The sequence below is a fragment of the Elephantulus edwardii genome, unplaced genomic scaffold, assembly GCF_000299155.1.
Source record: "Elephantulus edwardii isolate Elephantulus edwardi_28Jun2011 unplaced genomic scaffold, EleEdw1.0 scaffold00001, whole genome shotgun sequence".
In the NCBI taxonomy this organism is placed as follows: Eukaryota; Metazoa; Chordata; class Mammalia; order Macroscelidea; family Macroscelididae; genus Elephantulus; species Elephantulus edwardii.
The window spans coordinates 21,008,620-21,028,140 of record NW_006399751.1 but is presented as its reverse complement, the minus strand read 5'-3'; the positions used below and the strand labels follow the sequence as shown (position 1 = coordinate 21,028,140).

At 36.2% G+C, this 19,521-nt stretch overlaps 1 protein-coding gene across 2 annotated transcripts in view; it reads right to left on the bottom strand.

Annotated features, from left to right (window-relative positions):
- Window positions 1–1,259: 1,259 nt before the first annotated feature.
- Window positions 1,260–19,521, bottom strand: part of TMEFF2 (transmembrane protein with EGF-like and two follistatin-like domains 2) — a 361,668-nt gene continuing 343,406 nt past the window's right edge. The window contains exons 8-10 of one of the 2 annotated variants that reach the window (XM_006878747.1): window positions 11,555–11,678; window positions 6,556–6,714; window positions 1,260–2,683 (exon numbers count right to left, since the gene is read on the bottom strand). In XM_006878747.1, the coding sequence (XP_006878809.1) occupies window positions 2,671–2,683; window positions 6,556–6,714; window positions 11,555–11,678 (296 nt within the window). In that variant the 3' untranslated portion in view covers window positions 1,260–2,670. The remainder of the gene's footprint in view (window positions 2,684–6,555; window positions 6,715–11,554; window positions 11,679–19,521) is intronic. The other variant, XM_006878746.1, reaches the window with a different exon arrangement.

Sequence of the window (19,521 nt, the reverse complement as noted above, 5' to 3'; positions counted from 1 at the left end):
GGAATATGGAAACTAAATGGTATGAAGAATAGATGAGAGAATAAAGGCTGTTTCTCCTGGAGGGAAAAAAAAAAAACCCTTGCTGAGGAATCAGAAGGTGAGTGCGGAAATATGAAAAGTATATTCATAAATGTTGTTATTATTGAGTTACCTGTGACTCAACATGACCCTTTGTGCAACAGCTCTGAAGTCTGCCCTGTCCTGAGCCAGTCTCACTGACTCTGACACACCTACCCCATTACCCTAGTTACTGTGTCAGTCCTCATTTGAGGTCTTCCTCTCCTGCATTGTCCCTCCACCCTTCTGAGCATACTTAAGTAATTATTATTTTGTTCCAGAAAGAAAAATAGGATCAATAATTATAAGTCACAGAAAAATACATTTCAAATTAATATCAAGAACTATCTCAAAATGAGACTTGTTTAAGAGTTAAAGAACTTTGCTTCCAAACTCTAGCAAACAAAGATTGTCTGGGTGGTATTCTCATCACTAGACTGCGAGTCGTAGTGTAGAGACCATGTTTTCTTTGCATTCCTTCAGGGTCCTGACACACAGTATATATTGTTCAACTAAGATTTATGATGCACATCGTTTTTTGTTTGGTTTTTTTTTTGAAAGGAATCCTTCATGGGGCAGGTAAGAATGGAGGGGAGCAGGAGAATATGAAATTATTAATTCTAGTTACTTTTGTAACACTAAACGTCAAATGAAACTTTGGATCAAACTTCATGGAAAGTAATGCCTCAATACCTAATGAAACAAGGAATTTCATAATCCCACAAGTAGAAAAAAAGTACATAGAACCTTTTTTCTTAAATTCTATGAGGCTTTGTGACATGGTATGTTTGTTGTTATGTTCAAGGAGAAAGAATGGTTTACCATCACCATTGGCTCACAGTGCAGGGCGCTTCTCTGTCTGCTAACCAGACTATAATTCCACACAGAAAAGTTAAAAAAAGAATTTGTTTTGGACAAGTAACATAGGACTGATTTATAGGAACACTAAAATAATGATTGCACCAATAAATTCACACTTTTCAAAGTGATGTCTAACCCAGACAGCCAGGTTTTTCACAGTCCTAAATCCTACTAGCATTGTCACCTTTATTTATGTTTTAACAAATATCTTAAATATCACTTTAGGAAACTTACTTTCTTCACTGAATATTTAGTATTCAGAATGTGTTGATTTGATATTCATGACCCATTATATTTTTTTAACACAACAGTGTAATTCTTCTTAGTGTATGAAGAGGTCATTTGAAGGAGACAAACAACTTTATTTAGACTTACTATAGTAGCCATGAAAATCTATGCAGAAGTAATTGATAATAAGGCAATTATTTAATATAATATTCACCTTATCTAACCTTTGAGAATCTTCACAGTTTAGTTTTTCTAAACAAAGTGATTAAACCTACTTGTATACCTCAGCTGAACCAATAAAAATACAAGCCAACTTCCCACTTAGGTTTTTCTGATGCGATGGGATTAAATTTTCTTTTCTTATTCCTCATACCAACACATTAAACACAGGTTTCTGTTTTTATGAAATATTAACATTGTTCTGTTTCAAGGAATAGTGCCACAATAACCATAACGCTATTCAGGAGACATTTAGCTTTAATTCTAGATTCTTTCCAAAGAACTATATACTACAAGCATAGACAAAATTCTTCTAAGAATTCACAACTTGATCTTTCAAATTTAACAACTTTATTAAGTTTTCCTCTTAGTTGTTAATTTCACTCACATAAATGGAATAAATTTTGCCACTCTGAGAAATATCTTGCTCAAGGACCCTTCGGGTATATATGCTTTACTGGAAGATTCTAAACTACTTCCCAAATAAAAACCAATATCTTTTCCCCTCTCCTTTATGAGTTATAAAACACTCCCCCCCCCTTCACCTTTCATTTAATTTATATGCCAGAGATTTTTCTGCTCTGGGGATGAAAATGGAAGACTAGGGAAGAAACTTGATGAAATAGAGATGATTCAAAGATCTGAAATATTTTATCCTCAGTCGATATAAAGTAAATTATTTTCTCTCTTTTCCAATAACTATCATTTCCCTTGATCTTGGAATCACCCAAAACCTAGCCATCGAGTCCTGTATAAACTAATGCTCTGTCTCAGGATGGGGAGAATGATGAAATACTGGCACCTGAATAGACAGTACTAGTGTGTCTGTATTTAGAGTTATTGAGATACAGCAAATTTAAGACTGCCAATTTTTTCTCATCACTGAGTATTTATTATATATAACAAATACATGGGAAAGAAAAAACTATATTGTGTGATATAAATAGTTTATTTACATTACAGAAAAAACATCAAGACAATGTATACTATTTCAAATATATCCATACATAATCAAATATAGCTGTAGTACATGTTTTCATTGGTGTAGATTACCACAAATGCAAGGCAACATGTGTAGATCTCTTGTCTTATCCTTTTGTCTATAATACTGTATTGTGTAGTCCAAGCTCTCGGTAGTCCAGCCACTGTGGAAACATGCTCCCTTTAAATTAACCTCGTGGACGCTCTTGTTGTGTTGTCTGAACTGTAGTGCCCTGTATTTTGCTTCTGTCTGTGAATTCTGTTGCTTCTGGGGCATTTCCTAGAAGGTTGGAAAGTTTACAAATCTTAGTCCAGTGCTGTTACCTACACTTTAATCCTATCAGAGTGAAGCTGTGATTAAGAACATTGTAAAAATATTCAGAATCAATTAGTATAGAAGCTGGAGCTAGTTTGGAAATGTTATTTTTTGCTTCTCCTTCTTTCTTATTATCTTTAAGCATCTGTTGAGGAGAATCAAAGAACAGAGGCAGAAGCTGAAAGAGAGAACCTTTACCTTGTCCTCTGCTGCTTACTCATTAAGCACAAAGAAGTACTCAACTCAGTGCAATCTACTAAGTCGTGTGCTTCTCTAATCTCACTTTGGAGGTCTCCAAAATGTTTCCATTTTAAATGTCTTAAGAATAAATGTTATATTGGCACTTCAGTGCTACAAGTTTAAATCTTATTCAACTAGAAAATGAGCCATTTGTTAATATTTGAAATAGAAGTTAAAGGATATTATTTTTGGTTCTGTCTAATACAATTTTTTGTGTATTACTACTATAGGTTGGAGACATAAATTGGTACCAATTATTTAGCTTCTGTAAAAAGGTAAAATTCAGCCAAGCTGTCTACAAAGTTCTGATAAAACATTTTTTTTCTCTTGTAATAAAAGAATGCTTTGACTATATAAACAAGAACAACAGTACAAGTTCAAACACAATCCTATTACATACAACAAACTGGGGATAAGGGAGTGTCTGCGTATGTGCGTGTGTGTGTGTGTGTGTGTGTGTGTGTGTGTGAGAGAGAGAGAGAGAGAGAGAGAGAGAGAGAGAGAGAGAGAGAGAGAGATAATAGAGTTTGCTTTTTGGTTTTGTTGGTTTGTTTGTTTCTTGTAGATCTGTCAAAATGAACATGGAGCTGAAAATCATATTCTCAGCAAGCTGGAGATAAAAAGACCAGTAATCCATCCTCTCAACAGGGCAATTCTTTTCATTCCAGAACATGTCTCTGGATGTTCACATTTTTTGTGACACTCACTGTGTCTAGGAGGAGGATCTGTGTTTGATGAGAGGAATAAAGAACAAGAGGATGGATGGAAAGAGGGAAAAAAGAGACCAGGAGACAAGGAAGTAAAGAAGCTAGAAAAGAACAGTGAATGGGAGACGAGGAAATAAAGAAAATTAGAGAAAATAAGGGGAGCTGATCTTGGCCTGGTTTTGTAAACTTTTTTGCAACTGGATATTTTAAAATAGACTTTGATTGATAGGTGTGACTAGGTCACCAGAAAGCAAGTATGTCCTTGGGGGAAAGAAGAGAGAAAAATTTCAAATTGTTGGGTCGGACAAATTTAGGTTTGTTTGTTTGTTTTTAAAGAATGATGTCAAATAAATAGAATAAATCTGCATTGGGTATTGGTGTGGTTTATTTACTTATATTACTTCTGGAGAGTCTTTGGGAGATCTGCAGGTAGCAGGGAAGTTTTAAAAATGCATCATGATAATGCCCATTTAATTTATGTATTAATCCTCTTCTTTTAGAGCATATGTTGTTGTTGTTAATTGTCTTCAAGTCAAGCATGACTCATAGTGACCCTATGAACAAAAGGCCTGCAGCCCTCTACAACTATCGACATTTATCAAAGTTCATAGAGTTTCCAAAGGCATGTTATTTAGGAAGTGGATGCCACTCCTGCTTTGAGCATATAGGGGATGCATTAATTGAACGAAAACAATTTTAAAGGGGCATTTCCTTTGAAGATATTGTTTGTAATCTAGTTTTGTTGCCTTAAGGATCAGACATACAAAGTCATGACCATCCAACAGGTGAAAATGTTGCACGCCAGGAAGTCAAAACTGACCCATAGCTGGCCCTCCAAGGGGTTTTTAGAGGCAGTAAATTGCATGGGAGGAGATTACTCACCCTTCTCCCATGGAGCAGCTGGTGTATTCAAACTGCATGCCTTAGGAATTGCAGCGCAGTTTCTTACCACTAGGCCACCAGAGCTCCCTAAAGGTAGTATGAACAATGGTAATATAAGCATCAGTCTGATGTCCTTGCTGCTCACCAATATGAACTTGTCATTCATTTCTATGTGAGAATTCTTGATTATGGGGATCATTGTACCACTTCACAATGTTATGATGGATCATGTTAAACATACAAACACTCACAAGCACATCCTCTTTTTCATGTGCTAAGGATAGAAATGGAGCTTTTGGGTGGTGCAAATATTTAACAGACTCAACTGCCGAGACAGGCTAGACAGACATTAGTGTCCACATAGAGGCACCGCAGAGAAAAACAGACTTGAGCATTTAATTCTGAAAAATCAACCATCAACAACCCAAGATGGAACAAAGCTCTCCTCTGACACTCGTCGGGTCACCATGAGTTGTAATTCATTACATCAAGTAAGAATGGAAATGTGACTGTAATGGTGATTAATAATAGAATTGAAAACATATGCTACAGTATTAGAAGTCTTGCATTTTTAAAAAACTACCCAAAATACAAGTCATATTGGTTTGAGAGATTAGACGCATTACAAATAAATTCCATTTTCATGTACTAATATTATCATGAAAGAGAATATTATTGCGCTATTAAAACTCAAGATCCTTATAGTAGTAATGTGAAGCAATTTCTTGTGTTTTTATTCTTTTCTATCTTTTTGTTCAATGCTCAATGTTTTTGGTTTCTTGAGTTATCTTTATGTTCCTCAGAATCTATTTTCATATAATCCATCGACTCACTTGGCATCTAAATGTAAGAGGTGAGCTGAAGAACTCAACTTGGCTTAGAACAGCACAAAGCTCAGTCAATGATCTTCCCCTAAGCCTTTAGGCCAGGCTGGATTTATGAACCATATTTTGTCTTTTTCAAGAGCAAATGCCACACTTGTCCTTAAAGAAGAGAGTGCAATATACAGATAGTGAGATGTATTATGGCCTCTATTTTCCAAAGAAATGATATTTTCTTGCCTTTGAAAATAATTCTTTGGAAAAGCATTCTGATTTACTGTAGAGCCTTACAAAGGAAGAAAAGTCTAAATGATTTCTGCTTGGTGAATTTGGCAGAGAACTTGAAAAACTTCCTAGGAACTTTTAAAAGAACAAAATCAAGTCAGGAAGAACTAATTTCAGTAGTGTTTCTGATTATACAAAACACAAGTAATATTTCTTTGCATCAGATTCTAGTTATTCGTTGCTGTGAGTCTGTATGTTAATGATGCTCAGTAACTACCTGCGGCCACTCTTCTTGCAAGTCCAATGTCAGACTTCGTTGGTCAATCAGTCTGCCAACCTGGCTCTTCACGTATCAGTTACTAATAGACTGGACTAGGAATGTAATACAAAATTTTGTTGTATTTCATATATATATATGATTTTCATTTAGAAAAACAATTTTTTCACTACAGCTATTTGCATTTGAGATTAAAAGTTATATTGTAATCTTCATTTAAAATGAAATTATATTTGTTCTTTACATCAAGATATGTTGAAAATTATATTCAAACATTACATTTAGAATAGAAAAGTCTAAATGCAATATGTAATTTAGTACTTCTCTAGAACTAATGCAAAATCTACTTTGATCTCATTTTGGACCTTAATTAAAAAGTAAGTAAGGAAACTGATAATTAAATAGTTGGTTAGTAGTTTGAATGAAGCATGACCTTTTATAGTTAAAAGAGAAAAGTCTATTTAAACAAAGGTTAGCATAATACAATAAGGAAAACAAAATGACCTTTGCTTAAAACATAAATAATTTTAATCATAATGCAAAAATAATGGAAATAATTTGAACCACACCAAAATGAAAATCAGTGTCTTTCAATTTGTTTATTCAAATGTCCTTAGGATGAGGAAACAGAACTCCCAGAGACTGGATGGATGTGGAATCCATAAATTAGCGTGATCACACTCAAACAATGAAGAACAGTATATCTCTGTATTTGAATTGTTACTGGGTATGGTTACTGACCTTGTGATGCAGAGGACCACCACGCAGATGACAGCAATTTGAATTGTTCCAATCACAGCTGCAATTAAGACATACTGAAATCTTACAGGACCAGGGACGACATACAGAACACTGTAGTCCTTTTTTTCACAGTGTTGTCCAGTATAACCAGCATCACACCTGGAGGGAGATATATCCAATTACTAGTAGCTGCTGGATTCATTTTTACTGGATGCGATTCTTTAAGGATTCAGTTACCATTAACTGCTAGATCCAACTTAATCATGAAATTAAAAGTTTCCTTTTTTTTTTGTTTTGGCCTCTCCCACTCTACAACAATATTACTTTGTGGATAAAGTTCTTAATCACATATGTCCAGCACTATCTCTTTGCATTTGTAGTTGAGATGATACATGGTTTCTTTCAACATATTTCTACATACTTAATACTGGATTTTGAAGATACCAGGATTGGTAAATAATTTGAGGTTTTAAGGACTTAACAGAAATATAATGCATGTCCAGGAGTAAAAATTGTTCTTTATGTAGACTGTAGAGAGTTCCACTACCCACTTCAAGGTGCTATTTCTCTGGTTGTTCAAATTCACCAGTGACTCTGCAGGAGAAGGATGGACAATATTCTCCTATGCGATTTACAGCCTCTTAAACCCTGCTTCATGATTAGCTAGGAGACGGTTCCCACTCCACAGCCACAAAAGTGATGAGTGAGTGATTATTTTTCAGGTGAATCCTACATTTATTTTAACTTAGTCTCTAATCAACTTCTTTATTGCCTGAGACAATAATGAGACAAGTTTTGTTTCTGCTGACAGAAAGATAAAAAAAGGCATTTTTAATTTCATTTCAACAATATATTTCTTTTTATTATTTTTGTGTGTGTGTCAAATTGGATCTGACAGGTACAGAAGGAAATTGTCGCTCCTTCCTGGCAGAGCATTTGGTGGATTCCAACCGTGCACCTCTGGGCTTGCAGTGCAGATTCTTGCCACTAGGCTGCCAGAGCTCCCCTTAATATATTTCTTAAGTTATTCTTGGGATCAATGTTGAAAAAAATGTCGTGATTAGTGAGGAGCACAGACAAAAGTCATTTCTTGTTTCCCAGAAATTCCTGATGACCCAGCTATTCCACTGCATGGAATATATCCTGAGAGAATGAGAGCTGAGGCACAAATGGAGACTTGTACACCAGTGTTCATAGCAGCGTTATTCATCATTGCAAGAACATGGAAACAGCCCAGATGCCCAAACACAATCGAATAGATCGAGAAATTATGTTACATTCACATGATGGAATACTATGCTGCTTGCAGGAGCAATAATTTTGTAAATCACTACCTAACTTGGGAGGGACTGGAAAACATTAGGGTAAGTGAACTAACTCAGTCCCCTAAGCACAAATATTGTATAAAACCAATGTTGTAGAAATAGATAACTAGTAAAATGTGTGTGAGGCTCTAAGGTGGGGAGGTTGGAGCAGAGGGGTGAGGATGGTCAGGGGGGTAATCATAGGGTCGTGCAATCTGATGGGTAGAAGGTGGGGTAGGTTAAGGAAATGGGAAAGATCTGGTGGGAAAATCAATGTATACGAACTTTTTTATTAAACCAATATTAAGAAAAAAGACCATTTCATTAATTCACTGGCTGTAAAGTCATCTGCTGATATTGGAGACTTAAATTTTCTTAGGAAAAAAGCAATTTATGATACAGGAAATAACAGTTTTGAAAAATACACTCATGTGCCACTAACCCTTTCTTAGAAAAGTGCAGGCATGACAATCTGCATGTGAAGAATAGCATTTGACCACAAAATGAGAAAACTGCTCCTCTGAAAGCAACACTAAAGGGAATCAACTTGTTATTGATTTAGAAACTCTTTCAGGACTTCACTTGTAATATCTCATAACCACATCCTGGCATCTGCCCTCTCTGCAGCAGGGAGGGACTAATAATGCCAGTTAGCTGAAAAGCAGCAGGCGTAACTTTACAGTGATGCTCCCTTCCAGGCTGCTCTAGAAGCTGGGTGCTAGTGGACTCAGCGAAGGAAAGCATGAAAAGAAAATCGTTTTTGACAAGATGAGAATAAGGGAGGAAGAATGGAAAAGTGGAAGGAGAGAGAAACAAGAAGGAAGAGGAAAAAGAAGGGGAAGGATATGAAAGGCACAAAAGGGACACACACACACACACATACATACACACATACACACACAGAGCACATTTATTTAATTGTATACAATCCAAGCCTCTAGTTGCAATACGTAAAAGTGCTATGTGCAGAATACTGAATGATACAAGAGGCATTAAAAGAAGATGGAAGGAGTACACAGAGTCACTGTATCAAAAAGAATTGGCTGACACAGAAGAATTTAATGAAGCAACATATGATCAAGAGGTAATGGTGATGAAGGAGGAAGTTCAAGCTGCTCTGAAGGAATTGGCAAAAAGTAAGGCCCCAGGAATTGATGGAATAACAATTAACATATTTCAACAAACAGATGCTGCCCTAGATGTGTTCACCAGATTGTGCCAAAAAATTTTGAGGACAACTACCTGGCCAACAGACTGGAAGAGATTCTTATTTATTCCCATTCAAAAAAAAAAAAAAAAGAAGGTGACCTAACAGAGTATAGAAATTATTGAACAATATCACTAATATCAAATACAAGGAACATTTTGCTGAACATTATCTGAAACCAACTGGGATAACACATTAACGGAGAACAACCCGAAATGCATGCTGGGCTTCCTGAAGAGGCCATGGCAGTAGAAATATTATCACCAATGTCAGATGGGTCTTGGTTGAAAGCAAAAAGTACCAGAGAAATGTCTACCTGTGTTTCATTGTCTGTGTAGATCATAATAAATTATGGGTAACCTTGAGAAGAATGGGGATCCCAGGACACTTGATTGTGCTCATGCAAAACCCATACTTAGATTAGGAGGCAGTTGTCAGAAACAACTGCATGGTTCAGGATCAGAAGGGGAGTGCATCAGGGATGAGTCTTGCCTCCATACTTTTCAATCTGTTTGCAGAATAGATTAGGGAAGCTGGACTTTATAAAGTGGTGTGTGGCATCAGGATTGGAGGAAGTGTGTTACAGAAATGACACAATCTTGCTTGCTCAAACTGAGGAGGACCTGAAGTGTTTGCAGCAGAAGGTCACGAACTGCAGTCTTCAATATGGATTGAAGCTCAACAAGAAGAAGACAAAGATTCTCACCACTGGGCCAATTGGCAGCATCATAATAGATGCAGAAGAGATTGAGGTTGTTAACAAATTAAGCTTGCTCGGCTCCACAATCAACACTCTTGGCACCAGCAGTAAAGAAATAAAAAGACAAGTTGCACTGGGGAAGTCTGCTGTCAGGGATCTTTCTAAAGTACTTAAAGCACAATGATGTCAGTACAGAGACTAAGGTGTGCCTGATCCAGGCCATGGTCTTCTCAATTACTTGCTATGCATCAGAGAACTGGACAATGACAAAGATGAAGAAGGAGAATTGATGCTTCTGAGTTGTGATACTGGAGAAGGGTACTGAACATACTATGGGCTGCCAGGAAAACAAAGAGGCCTGTTTGGATATGGTGAAAACAAGTTTCTCCTTGGAGGCAAGGAATTGGAGGTCTGTCTCACATACTTTGTGTATGTGGCTAGAAGGGGCCAGTCCTAGGATAAGGACATCATGCTTGGAAGGGTGGAGGGACAGCACAAGAGAGGAAGAGGCTCTGGATGAGATGGAATGACACAGTAACTGGGGCAACGGAATTAGGTGTGTCACAATCAGTGAGACTGGCTCATGATAGGGCAGGTGGGCAGGTTTCAGAGCTATTGTATATGTATTGTTGCCATGAGTCATGTGTGACTTGATGGCACACAACAGCAACAACATCGTATTACTCATATAATACAGTAATTTCATTAAAACTACATTTGTTTCTTATACTTTGGCTCTCGTCTAAAAAATAATCTCATTTTAGCCATGAAGTCACAGATTTTTCTATTTACTTATTAGATGAAGACATATCCATTGAGTTTGAGACTGTGGGGAGTAATGAATATGTCTGCATCGCTCCACACAAGGCTTGCAGATAGAAAGCTCAAAGAAAGGGGTGCCATGCAATGTTCTAGGTTCAAGTAGGTTTACAGGCAAGATTATTTATTGATTTACATGCTTTTATGCAGTCTCAGTCTCCTACATCTTTAACACCTAGCAATGCATCCATGGATTTTCAGTCACTTTTAATTTTTCATGTGTAGCGATTGTACAATGATTAGAAAATAATCTCTAAGAAGAAACGTCTTACTTTTTTCAATTTCAAATAGCAACATAATGTTTCTTTTTTTTTTCATTCAACAAAAGCTTTATTCCACCATTGTCTCGATCTGTATCCCCGGCCCGCAGATGTCTGTGGGTCAGCAGAGGTGCAGTGGCCGAGGTGACGGGCTGGGCCAGGCCCCAACATAATGTTTCTAAAGGTAAAAGGCTCCAAATTTTGCTACTTTCTCAATTTGTTATTGTTAAGTACAATCAGGTTGACACTGACCCACAGCTGACCCTCCAGCAGGTTTTCAGAGGCAGTAAATATTTTACGGGAGTAGATTGTCCATATTTTTCTGTGGAGCAGATGGGGAATTTGAACTGCAAGCTTTTGGGATTCCAGCACAACTTCTTCCCACTAGGCCACCAGAGCTCCCTGAGGCAAAAATACAGGGAGCTTTGTGCCTTTAAGGAGCTCTGAAATGCCCAAAGTAGCATTTAAGATCCTTCTAGAAGGATATACATAATGATGTGCTGTATAGAGTACTTGAGTGAGTAAGACACAAACATTCTGTGCATTTCTCTATGTGTTTATGTATTTGTGTCTGTGAGAGGCAAAGAAAGGTTCATTGCTGATCACCCAATCAAGGCAAAATGCCAGCCAATTTGCTATAAATGTCTAAAATTTAGACTCCACATTTTTTACTTTCGACATTTAAATAGTTAAGCAGTGAAAATGTTACCTGCAAGACGGCTCCTGCATATTGATGGAATGTTCACACTTTCCGTGCATGCAGAAACCGTTGTAATGTTCTGGACAAGGTATGTGGTGTTCTCTGGCACTTTCTTCTAATTTGTTAGCATTCTCTGTGAATACAGATAAAAGCAAGCACCCCTGTAAATACTTTCATAGCCTGGTAGGATGAAGCAATACATTAACAAGCAAAGCTAGTGTAGGCAAAGGTATTTAAAAGGGCAAGAACTAAAAGACTGTGCTTCAGAAGAGAGAGAGAAAGAACTGAAAGATACATCTTTACAATTGTGTTTAGAGAGGTACCAGCAAAATTACCCAGGGCTTTTTATACTTTTATGCAATTTCCTACATATTCTAAGGCTAGCAATGAGTTGCCAGACAGCTTTAATTTTTCATGTGTAGGGATTATACAATGATCATAAAATAAATCTAGGAAGAAATAACCAATTTCTTGAATTTCAAAGCCCAATGCAATGTCCCTAAGACTAAATTGCTCTAAAACCTTGCTACTTTCTCAATATGGGAGCATAAAAGTTAAAATCTGACTGTGTTTAATTGTTAAACAGACATGTTCCAAAAGCATATGCAAAGTTCAGAAAATGTATTCTTTCTGGGGTTTTGTTCATATGCTGTGAACATGAATTTTACTAACACATACACATATTTTTTTATTACCAAGATAAAGTTACTGAAAGAGCAAAGTCATTCCAGAATCACTTATGTGGATATTCATGGCGTATATGCTGAATGCTGTACGTATACATTATAATTTATAATATTTGGCTTATGTTAATAATGCCATGGGAGATTTAAGTGTGTAAGAGAAAGAAAAAAAAAAAGAGTATTCGAAAATTTTAAAAGTCCCTGTAATTAAGAACAAGTTTTATGTGGTTACTCAAGTTTTTACAAAAATGTGCCAGTATATTTTTTCCGACATTTATTGACTCATATGTATTTGGTTGTATTTTAAACAATATGTCTAAGCAGTATTTTTTAGTTATTTATGTGTTCCCTTTATAATAATAAGTTTTACCTTATTAAAGCCTTACTTATAATTGAAACTTCATAATCTTAAAGTTCCCCACAAACGTGCAACACAGACTTTGTCATCAGCCTAACTGTGCTCTTAGATACCATGGTATTTGGTCAGCAGTAACTGGAGAGTGTGAATGTGGCATTATTTTTCTGAAACAGATGATTTTCTATTATTTGTCCATAAAGGTATATACTTGCTATCAAAACTATTCTGACTCAAAGTGGCCTTCCATTTGGTTTCCCAGGCTTTAAATCACAAGGGAGCAGACTACTCAACCTTCTCTTATGGAGCTACTGGTGGATTCAGACTGAGACATGCAGCTTTTGGGCTGGAGGTACAACTCACTATGCATTAGGCTTCCAGAGCTCCCTTTTTATTATCACTCAGACTTATAATTTTTACTGTCAAGTTATGATGAGCATATTTATCAGGAGGAAAAATACCTGTGCTATTAGTAAAAGAGGAAAATGGAATATATATACACATTTAGGTAGAGTTATAAAATATCTTTTCATTTTAAGGTATAGAAACCATCACAAAGCATTAACATTTGAAATAAAGTGCTAAATATGTTTAGTGATTTCTTTTGCAGGAATATTTATGTACATTTGGAAGATAGTAATTTTTCAAATTACATATTCAGATTTGTGCTATATGGGAGTTCTTATGAATATGCTAGAATTCTGGGAGATACCATTTGTTCTTTATCTGTACCTGAGCTATGATGATAGATAATTCTTTTTAACATTATCTATTTCATCACTGATATGGTTAAGATTAAACTGAATGAGTCATTTCCATGAAAACATTATCTAGAACTCTTTCATGTTGGTTTCTTACCCACTTCTTCAGGCTACATTAGAATTTTGTGACAATAGTTTTCTTCAGTCACCTCTCTGGCAATTTGAACTCACCATTCATTGATTCTGCACTACTGTGGGGTAATCTCCTCTACTGCAATTTACAGCCTTGGAAACCCAGGAGAGGTCAGCTCTGAGTCAGTTCTAACTTGATAGAAAGTATGTGAGTTCATTTTTTTCAGAAATAAATTGCAGCTTATGCAAGAAACCATAATTCAATGAAAATGTACAGTGTTGAGAGTGAAATTTCAAAAAGGGAAACAAGGGACCCAGATGGAAGGACGATAACCATGGTATTTAGATACCTTGGGAGGACTGGTCACTGACAAGTCTCAGGAAGAAGACTGAAGTGGTTCTGTGCCAGGACCAGGGGCCTACAAACTAGAATGGCTACATTGTGTACCCGCTGTTTAAAGGAGACTTTTATCCATGGGGTTTGTCAATCCCACTGCTGAAGTAATGAACCAGCACTGATTTTCACTCTTATTTCTGGATCTTCTCCCATAACTAACTACTCCGTGCTTCTATTTAGTGTTCGTTAGTAACCCTTCAGTGCGTCTGCACACCTGCAAAGAGGAGAATGTTCTGTAATGTCCCAGCATTTCAGTTACACATCATGATTTCAGTCATATTATTTTTTACTGATATAATATTCTGTCAGTTACAAAAACATACCAAGAATGTTTTTCTTTTCTGCATAAAAACATTCAACTGGAAAAAAAAATCCACATTTTAGACTATTTTATTTTAATTTCTGTCCCTGACCTCATATTAACAGTTTGCTTCTGGTTGTGTGCCATATACAAGATTGTAAACTCAAGGCCAGGGCAAAATGAGAGTTTTAGTGTGGTCTGAGTGGGATATTTTCATGAGTTTGTAATTCAGTCAAGTTGATTATGTAGGAAGGGAATACTTTCCATCATAAAAACCCTGCTAATTAGTTTATACTAAGCTTGGAGTGCTCTGTTATGCTTCTGGTAGAGGACTGTCAAATAAGAAAGAGATTGAAAATAAATGAGTAGAAGAAATGATCCCTGGGCAAGAAAATGAGGAGCCATCAATATATGTCAACAAATTTATAGTCAATCCAACCAAGAAAACCAGTTGATTGAAAACCTGAATACATAACCACTTCTAGTAATGTAATAGGCATATTTTTGAAATAAGATTTAAGTATATTAAGAAGAGTAGAAACACAGAAATCTAATATTCCAACAAAACAAATGTAGTGGCCATAGCAAATATTAGTGGTCCTGATACTCATGCATAAATATTCAAGTACTAATATAGCATTTAAAGATTTAAAATTACATAAAAATAATACTTCAGTAGTTTGCTGTTTCTTCCTGTTGCTGCTGATTTAAACTTCAATTTCTCTGTCTTCCATTAGAGAGATTTAATATATAGGTTGTATTCTTTCTTCTAAGACAGATAGTGAATATGGCTGAAACTTCATATCTCTGGTTAAAAATCTCACCCAGGCTTCAGTTTGCATATTTAGAAATGGTTTGTTCTGAAGAGATCCTAACCCAATTATGAAATAGTTTCTTGTAAAATCTGAGTTACCTGTACCAAAGCTAATGAGTTTGCATTGCCATTGTTAGTATTCCAGTCAGGAGCTGTGTAATTTTGCTGTGCTGTAAAGCACAACTACACACACTCTATACTGTAGGGAAAGAAGGAGGGAAAGGGACAGGAGAAACTAACGAGACAGAGGGACTATAAGGCCTCACCTTTCTACAAATTGAGCTCAGTAAGCAGTAGCCATGCAGAGATCCAGGAATAGTGGTCCAAATACTTAAATTAATGCAGTGCAGGATGGAGGGTGTGTGTGTGTGTGTGTGTGCCCTTATCTCCCTTTCTTCAAGAAGTTGAAAATAGGATAGTGTACAGAGAATTAATCTACTAAAGCAACTTATCGTAGACCAAAGTAGGTAAATGCCAGTATAAAAGCTGACTAAAATGATCCATCTACTTAAAGAAATAATGGTTCTCTAAGGGCAAGGTTGTTCTTGTTTTGTTAGTTTCTGTCGAGTTGAACACAACCCATAATCACCCATGAACAACAGATCTGAACCATATTCTGCCTTGTGGTATCTTCATCAAATCTGACGCATTTGAACCAATTGCTTGGAAAAAGAAGCTCCTGAAAGTCAAACCTTGCTATCTATTAAAGTGGTCTCCAGGGTGGCACACTCAAGAAGCCAGCCTGAACTGGCATTCTCTGGGTCAAATGCAGAGTTGAATGCAGCAGACTATTGATGCCTTAGACTATGAATTACTCACTCAGTCAATTCACTGCTCTTGTTCCAATAGCCTGCTCTCTAAGCAGTCTTAAAAATTATTTGACTTAGATGGAGCCTACCAATGGGGAATGAATTTGACAGTCCAACATAAACATCTTATCCAACTGACAGAAGTTTCATTTGAAAGAATTGATTGGAACTGAATTCCCGGATGCTTATTTGGCACAAGTTAGTCTTCAGCATACACAGTTCTGGGACATTGCTACATCAAACATCTACACCTGTGGGCTAGAGGACCAGTCCATGGAGTATTTGAGTATGAGAGACCTTTTGAAGGCTGGTCAGGTGATATATCTCAGGAGAAACTCCTACCTTTCTTTAACTAAGCCTTTCAAATATACACAACTTCCTTAGGCCACGGATTGCCCAGGAGGAGAACGAGTTCGTGAGAGGATTGAAGAGTAAGTTGGAAAGATTCTAAACTAGTGGCAACATTGAAGTTAGAGTGGATGTTTTAAAAAGACACAATTCTACCACATATTTCTAAACAACAGGAGCTGCTCAACAGGGGAATGGGTTAAGGAGCAAATTTCTGGCAATGTTACCACTTCTCAGGAACACTGTGGTGTTATTGTATGGTAGACTACGTTATTTAAAATGTCTGTGTTCACCTAAGAGTAATATATGCTTCTATTGATATAGCCTATATTACTAATAAATGTGTGGGGGTGTTAACAGAGATGTCAGCAGTTCAAATGCACCCATGGTTGCACTAAAGACAGCTAGGCAGCCTCCTGGAAGAAAGATTTACAGCCTTGAAAACCTGATAGAGGTCCAATGTGAGTCAGAATCAACGAGATGGAAGTGGCCAGATTTTTGGTTTAATATTTACTTAACATATGCACATACGCATGTTGTTGATGTTGTTATGTATTATCGAGTCGGAACTGACTCATAGCTGACCCTCCAGTACGTTTTCAGGGGCAGTTAACCATACAGAAGGAGACTGCCCGTCTTCTCCTGCACAGCAGCAGCTATCTATCTATCGGCTATCTACCTATCTATCTATCTATCTATCTATCTATCTATCTATCTATCTATCTATCTAATCTATCATATTCTGGAAGAAAGAAGTAGAGAGGAGAATGAAGCACTATTCAGGTAAGCAAAAAGAAATTAATTTGCACCTTAATGATATGTGTGGCTTCATTTTTCAAAGAGTATAACATATTTTCAAATTTTTACTGTGTCTGCAACTCTGACTTTGTCAAATAAAGTGCACTGTCTTCCTTTTGGGGATTGATGTGCTTTGTGAACGTAGCACAAGTTTTAGCAGTATATTTTAACACCACAAATTATCGACACAAGTGCACACATGTGTTTATTCTAGTTGGTTTACTACCTTGCCAACATTTTTCTCTGTTGGTTACATGAAACTGCTATCCTTTTCCTGAGACATCATAATTTTTCACTTTGAATACATCTATCTAGTGCTTTAATGTTTAATATTTAATCACAGTACAGGAAAATCACATTATTGAAATATTTGTATACTTGCATGCTTGTGATTACTTGATTTTGCTCTTTTCCAACTTACTTCCATTTCTCCAAAGAAATCTGAAAGTAATTTTCTTTGACCAAGTAGAGAAATAAAAAAATCCTTACTTTTCATTATATTTACATTTTGCTTGAGACAGAAAGAACTCACAAATTTGGAAATAACTTATGGCTGTTCCTGTCGTTGATCAGAAATGACGTCAAGAAGGAGATGTAATTCTTATGATGTCCTTTCCTTATCAAGTGGAAGCAAATCCTTCTATCTTGTTTGAATTACAATCCTAGTTTTCTAAAGGCCAGGAAAGCACTTCTACTTAGTGAGCTCTGAATGGAATGTAATAGGACTTCTTGCAACTTAACATTAAGTCCATAATAGTCTCACATGCTGTCATAGATTCTTCAAGGCACAGATGAGTAGATGAGAAGAATTGCTCTCTCTCTCTCTCTCTTTAAGCCTCTAGGACAGAGACTCAAATGAGAATGCTTGCTAAAATGACAGCTTAGTGCAAGGGACACAGAGGCATTTAAGGACAATCGATTCTCAAATTTTGAAAAAAACAAAGACTCAGTTATAATATTCTTAGTTATTTAACCAGTTAGAGGTTTAGAAAAACAGCCCTTCAAAACTGAGATCAAGTCCTTCAAACAAATTCCATTTTCTTCTTAAGTCGAACTATTTTTTTCTCCCATAACACTAATTTAAAATATTTGTATCCCAAACTGTGCTAATTAGACAGCGACATGTGTGGAAACCGGGTGGTTGGGGATGGAGAAAAATTCTTTCTTGTCCCACCACTGGTCAAGCACTAATATAGAATGTGTGATGTGATTATTCATATTACTTCTTGCATATATACATATTCTTATTGGACATGAGATTGAAATAAAGTGAAAGGAAACTAATTTTCATGTTACTACATTCTTAGGCAAAGGCTTAATGACATTATTCAAGAAATGCTTAAATTTAAATTGGAAAAAGTACTAGCATCTGAAATATACAAAGCAATTTGGGGAACAGAGTGATTGAAATGCAACAATACTGGCTGGTTATTTGCATGGGCTTTTATTATCTCTGTTTCTACTGGTAATATATTTACATATATAAAAGCTGAGAAATCTGTGAAATCTTGAGAAAGTTTCTATGTAACATTTTTACTTATGATATCCAAATACAATTATTATAATTAAAAAACCTGACATAATAAAGCTCATACAGATTTAGCTAGAAATTCTTGACTTCTAAAGAAAAACAAAAGAAAAAATAAACCCTCAAGAAAGTATTTGTTATTGTCATTTGTTCATTATGATGAGTAAAATAAACAGTTCCTCAAATATTTATTCCATCTCCTGACTTGCCTTTGAATGGTATGCCTTCAAAAGAGAATGAAAAAGGGCAAGCGACTGGGAGAAGCTGTATTCAGCCTCTAATGGTCCTTTTCAAACTTCGCCATTCAGTCAAGAGCCTATTAACTCTCTGCAAGTGGGTAGCTCCTATAGGTTTAGAGGATTTACCCTGAAGACCTTTTAAAAATATAGTATTTCATGGAACTTTAGATGTCTTTGACAACACCTCAGTAAATATCAGGTCTTGGGAAGAAGCAGGGATCTATGGTTCATTAGCCTCTTGAGAGCCCAGAGCTTGAGTTGCCTTAAGCTTATTTGGGGCAATTTTCTAGTGCTATTCCCACTGAGTTCTTACTGACACATTCTTCCTCACTTCCAAGCTGCTGTTTGAAGACAAAGTTTGCCATAAAATTTAGAGAGAAAGAAAGAAAAATGGACGCCATCTTTTGTCTTAAACTAGATCTATGCTTTTCTGGCCAAACTGACTTGCTTAATAGCTAATCTGGGAAACCTTTTTTAGCAATTCATTAGTGGACAGCATTGAAAATGACAACCCAGTGACAGGAGAACAAAACAACGAGACCAGGTTCTTTCCATCTGGACTATGTGAATCAATTTGTTTTCTTTTTCAGTGACTGCTTATACATAACACGATGAATTACTAAACTAAACTTGATGAGGTGACACATACATTTTACTCTGTCACCCTGAAGTTACTACCTAGAAGAGAGTGAGTAGGACATGTTAGAACACTCATAGGAACATTGAGGATAAAGACTCAAAACTTCATGTCTTCCCATAATACATAGATATTCTTGAGTATCTGCTATGTGCCTGGCACTATCCTATATGCTATGTCATAAGCTGGTGAGTTATATATTATATATTGTGTATTATGTATTATATATTATAT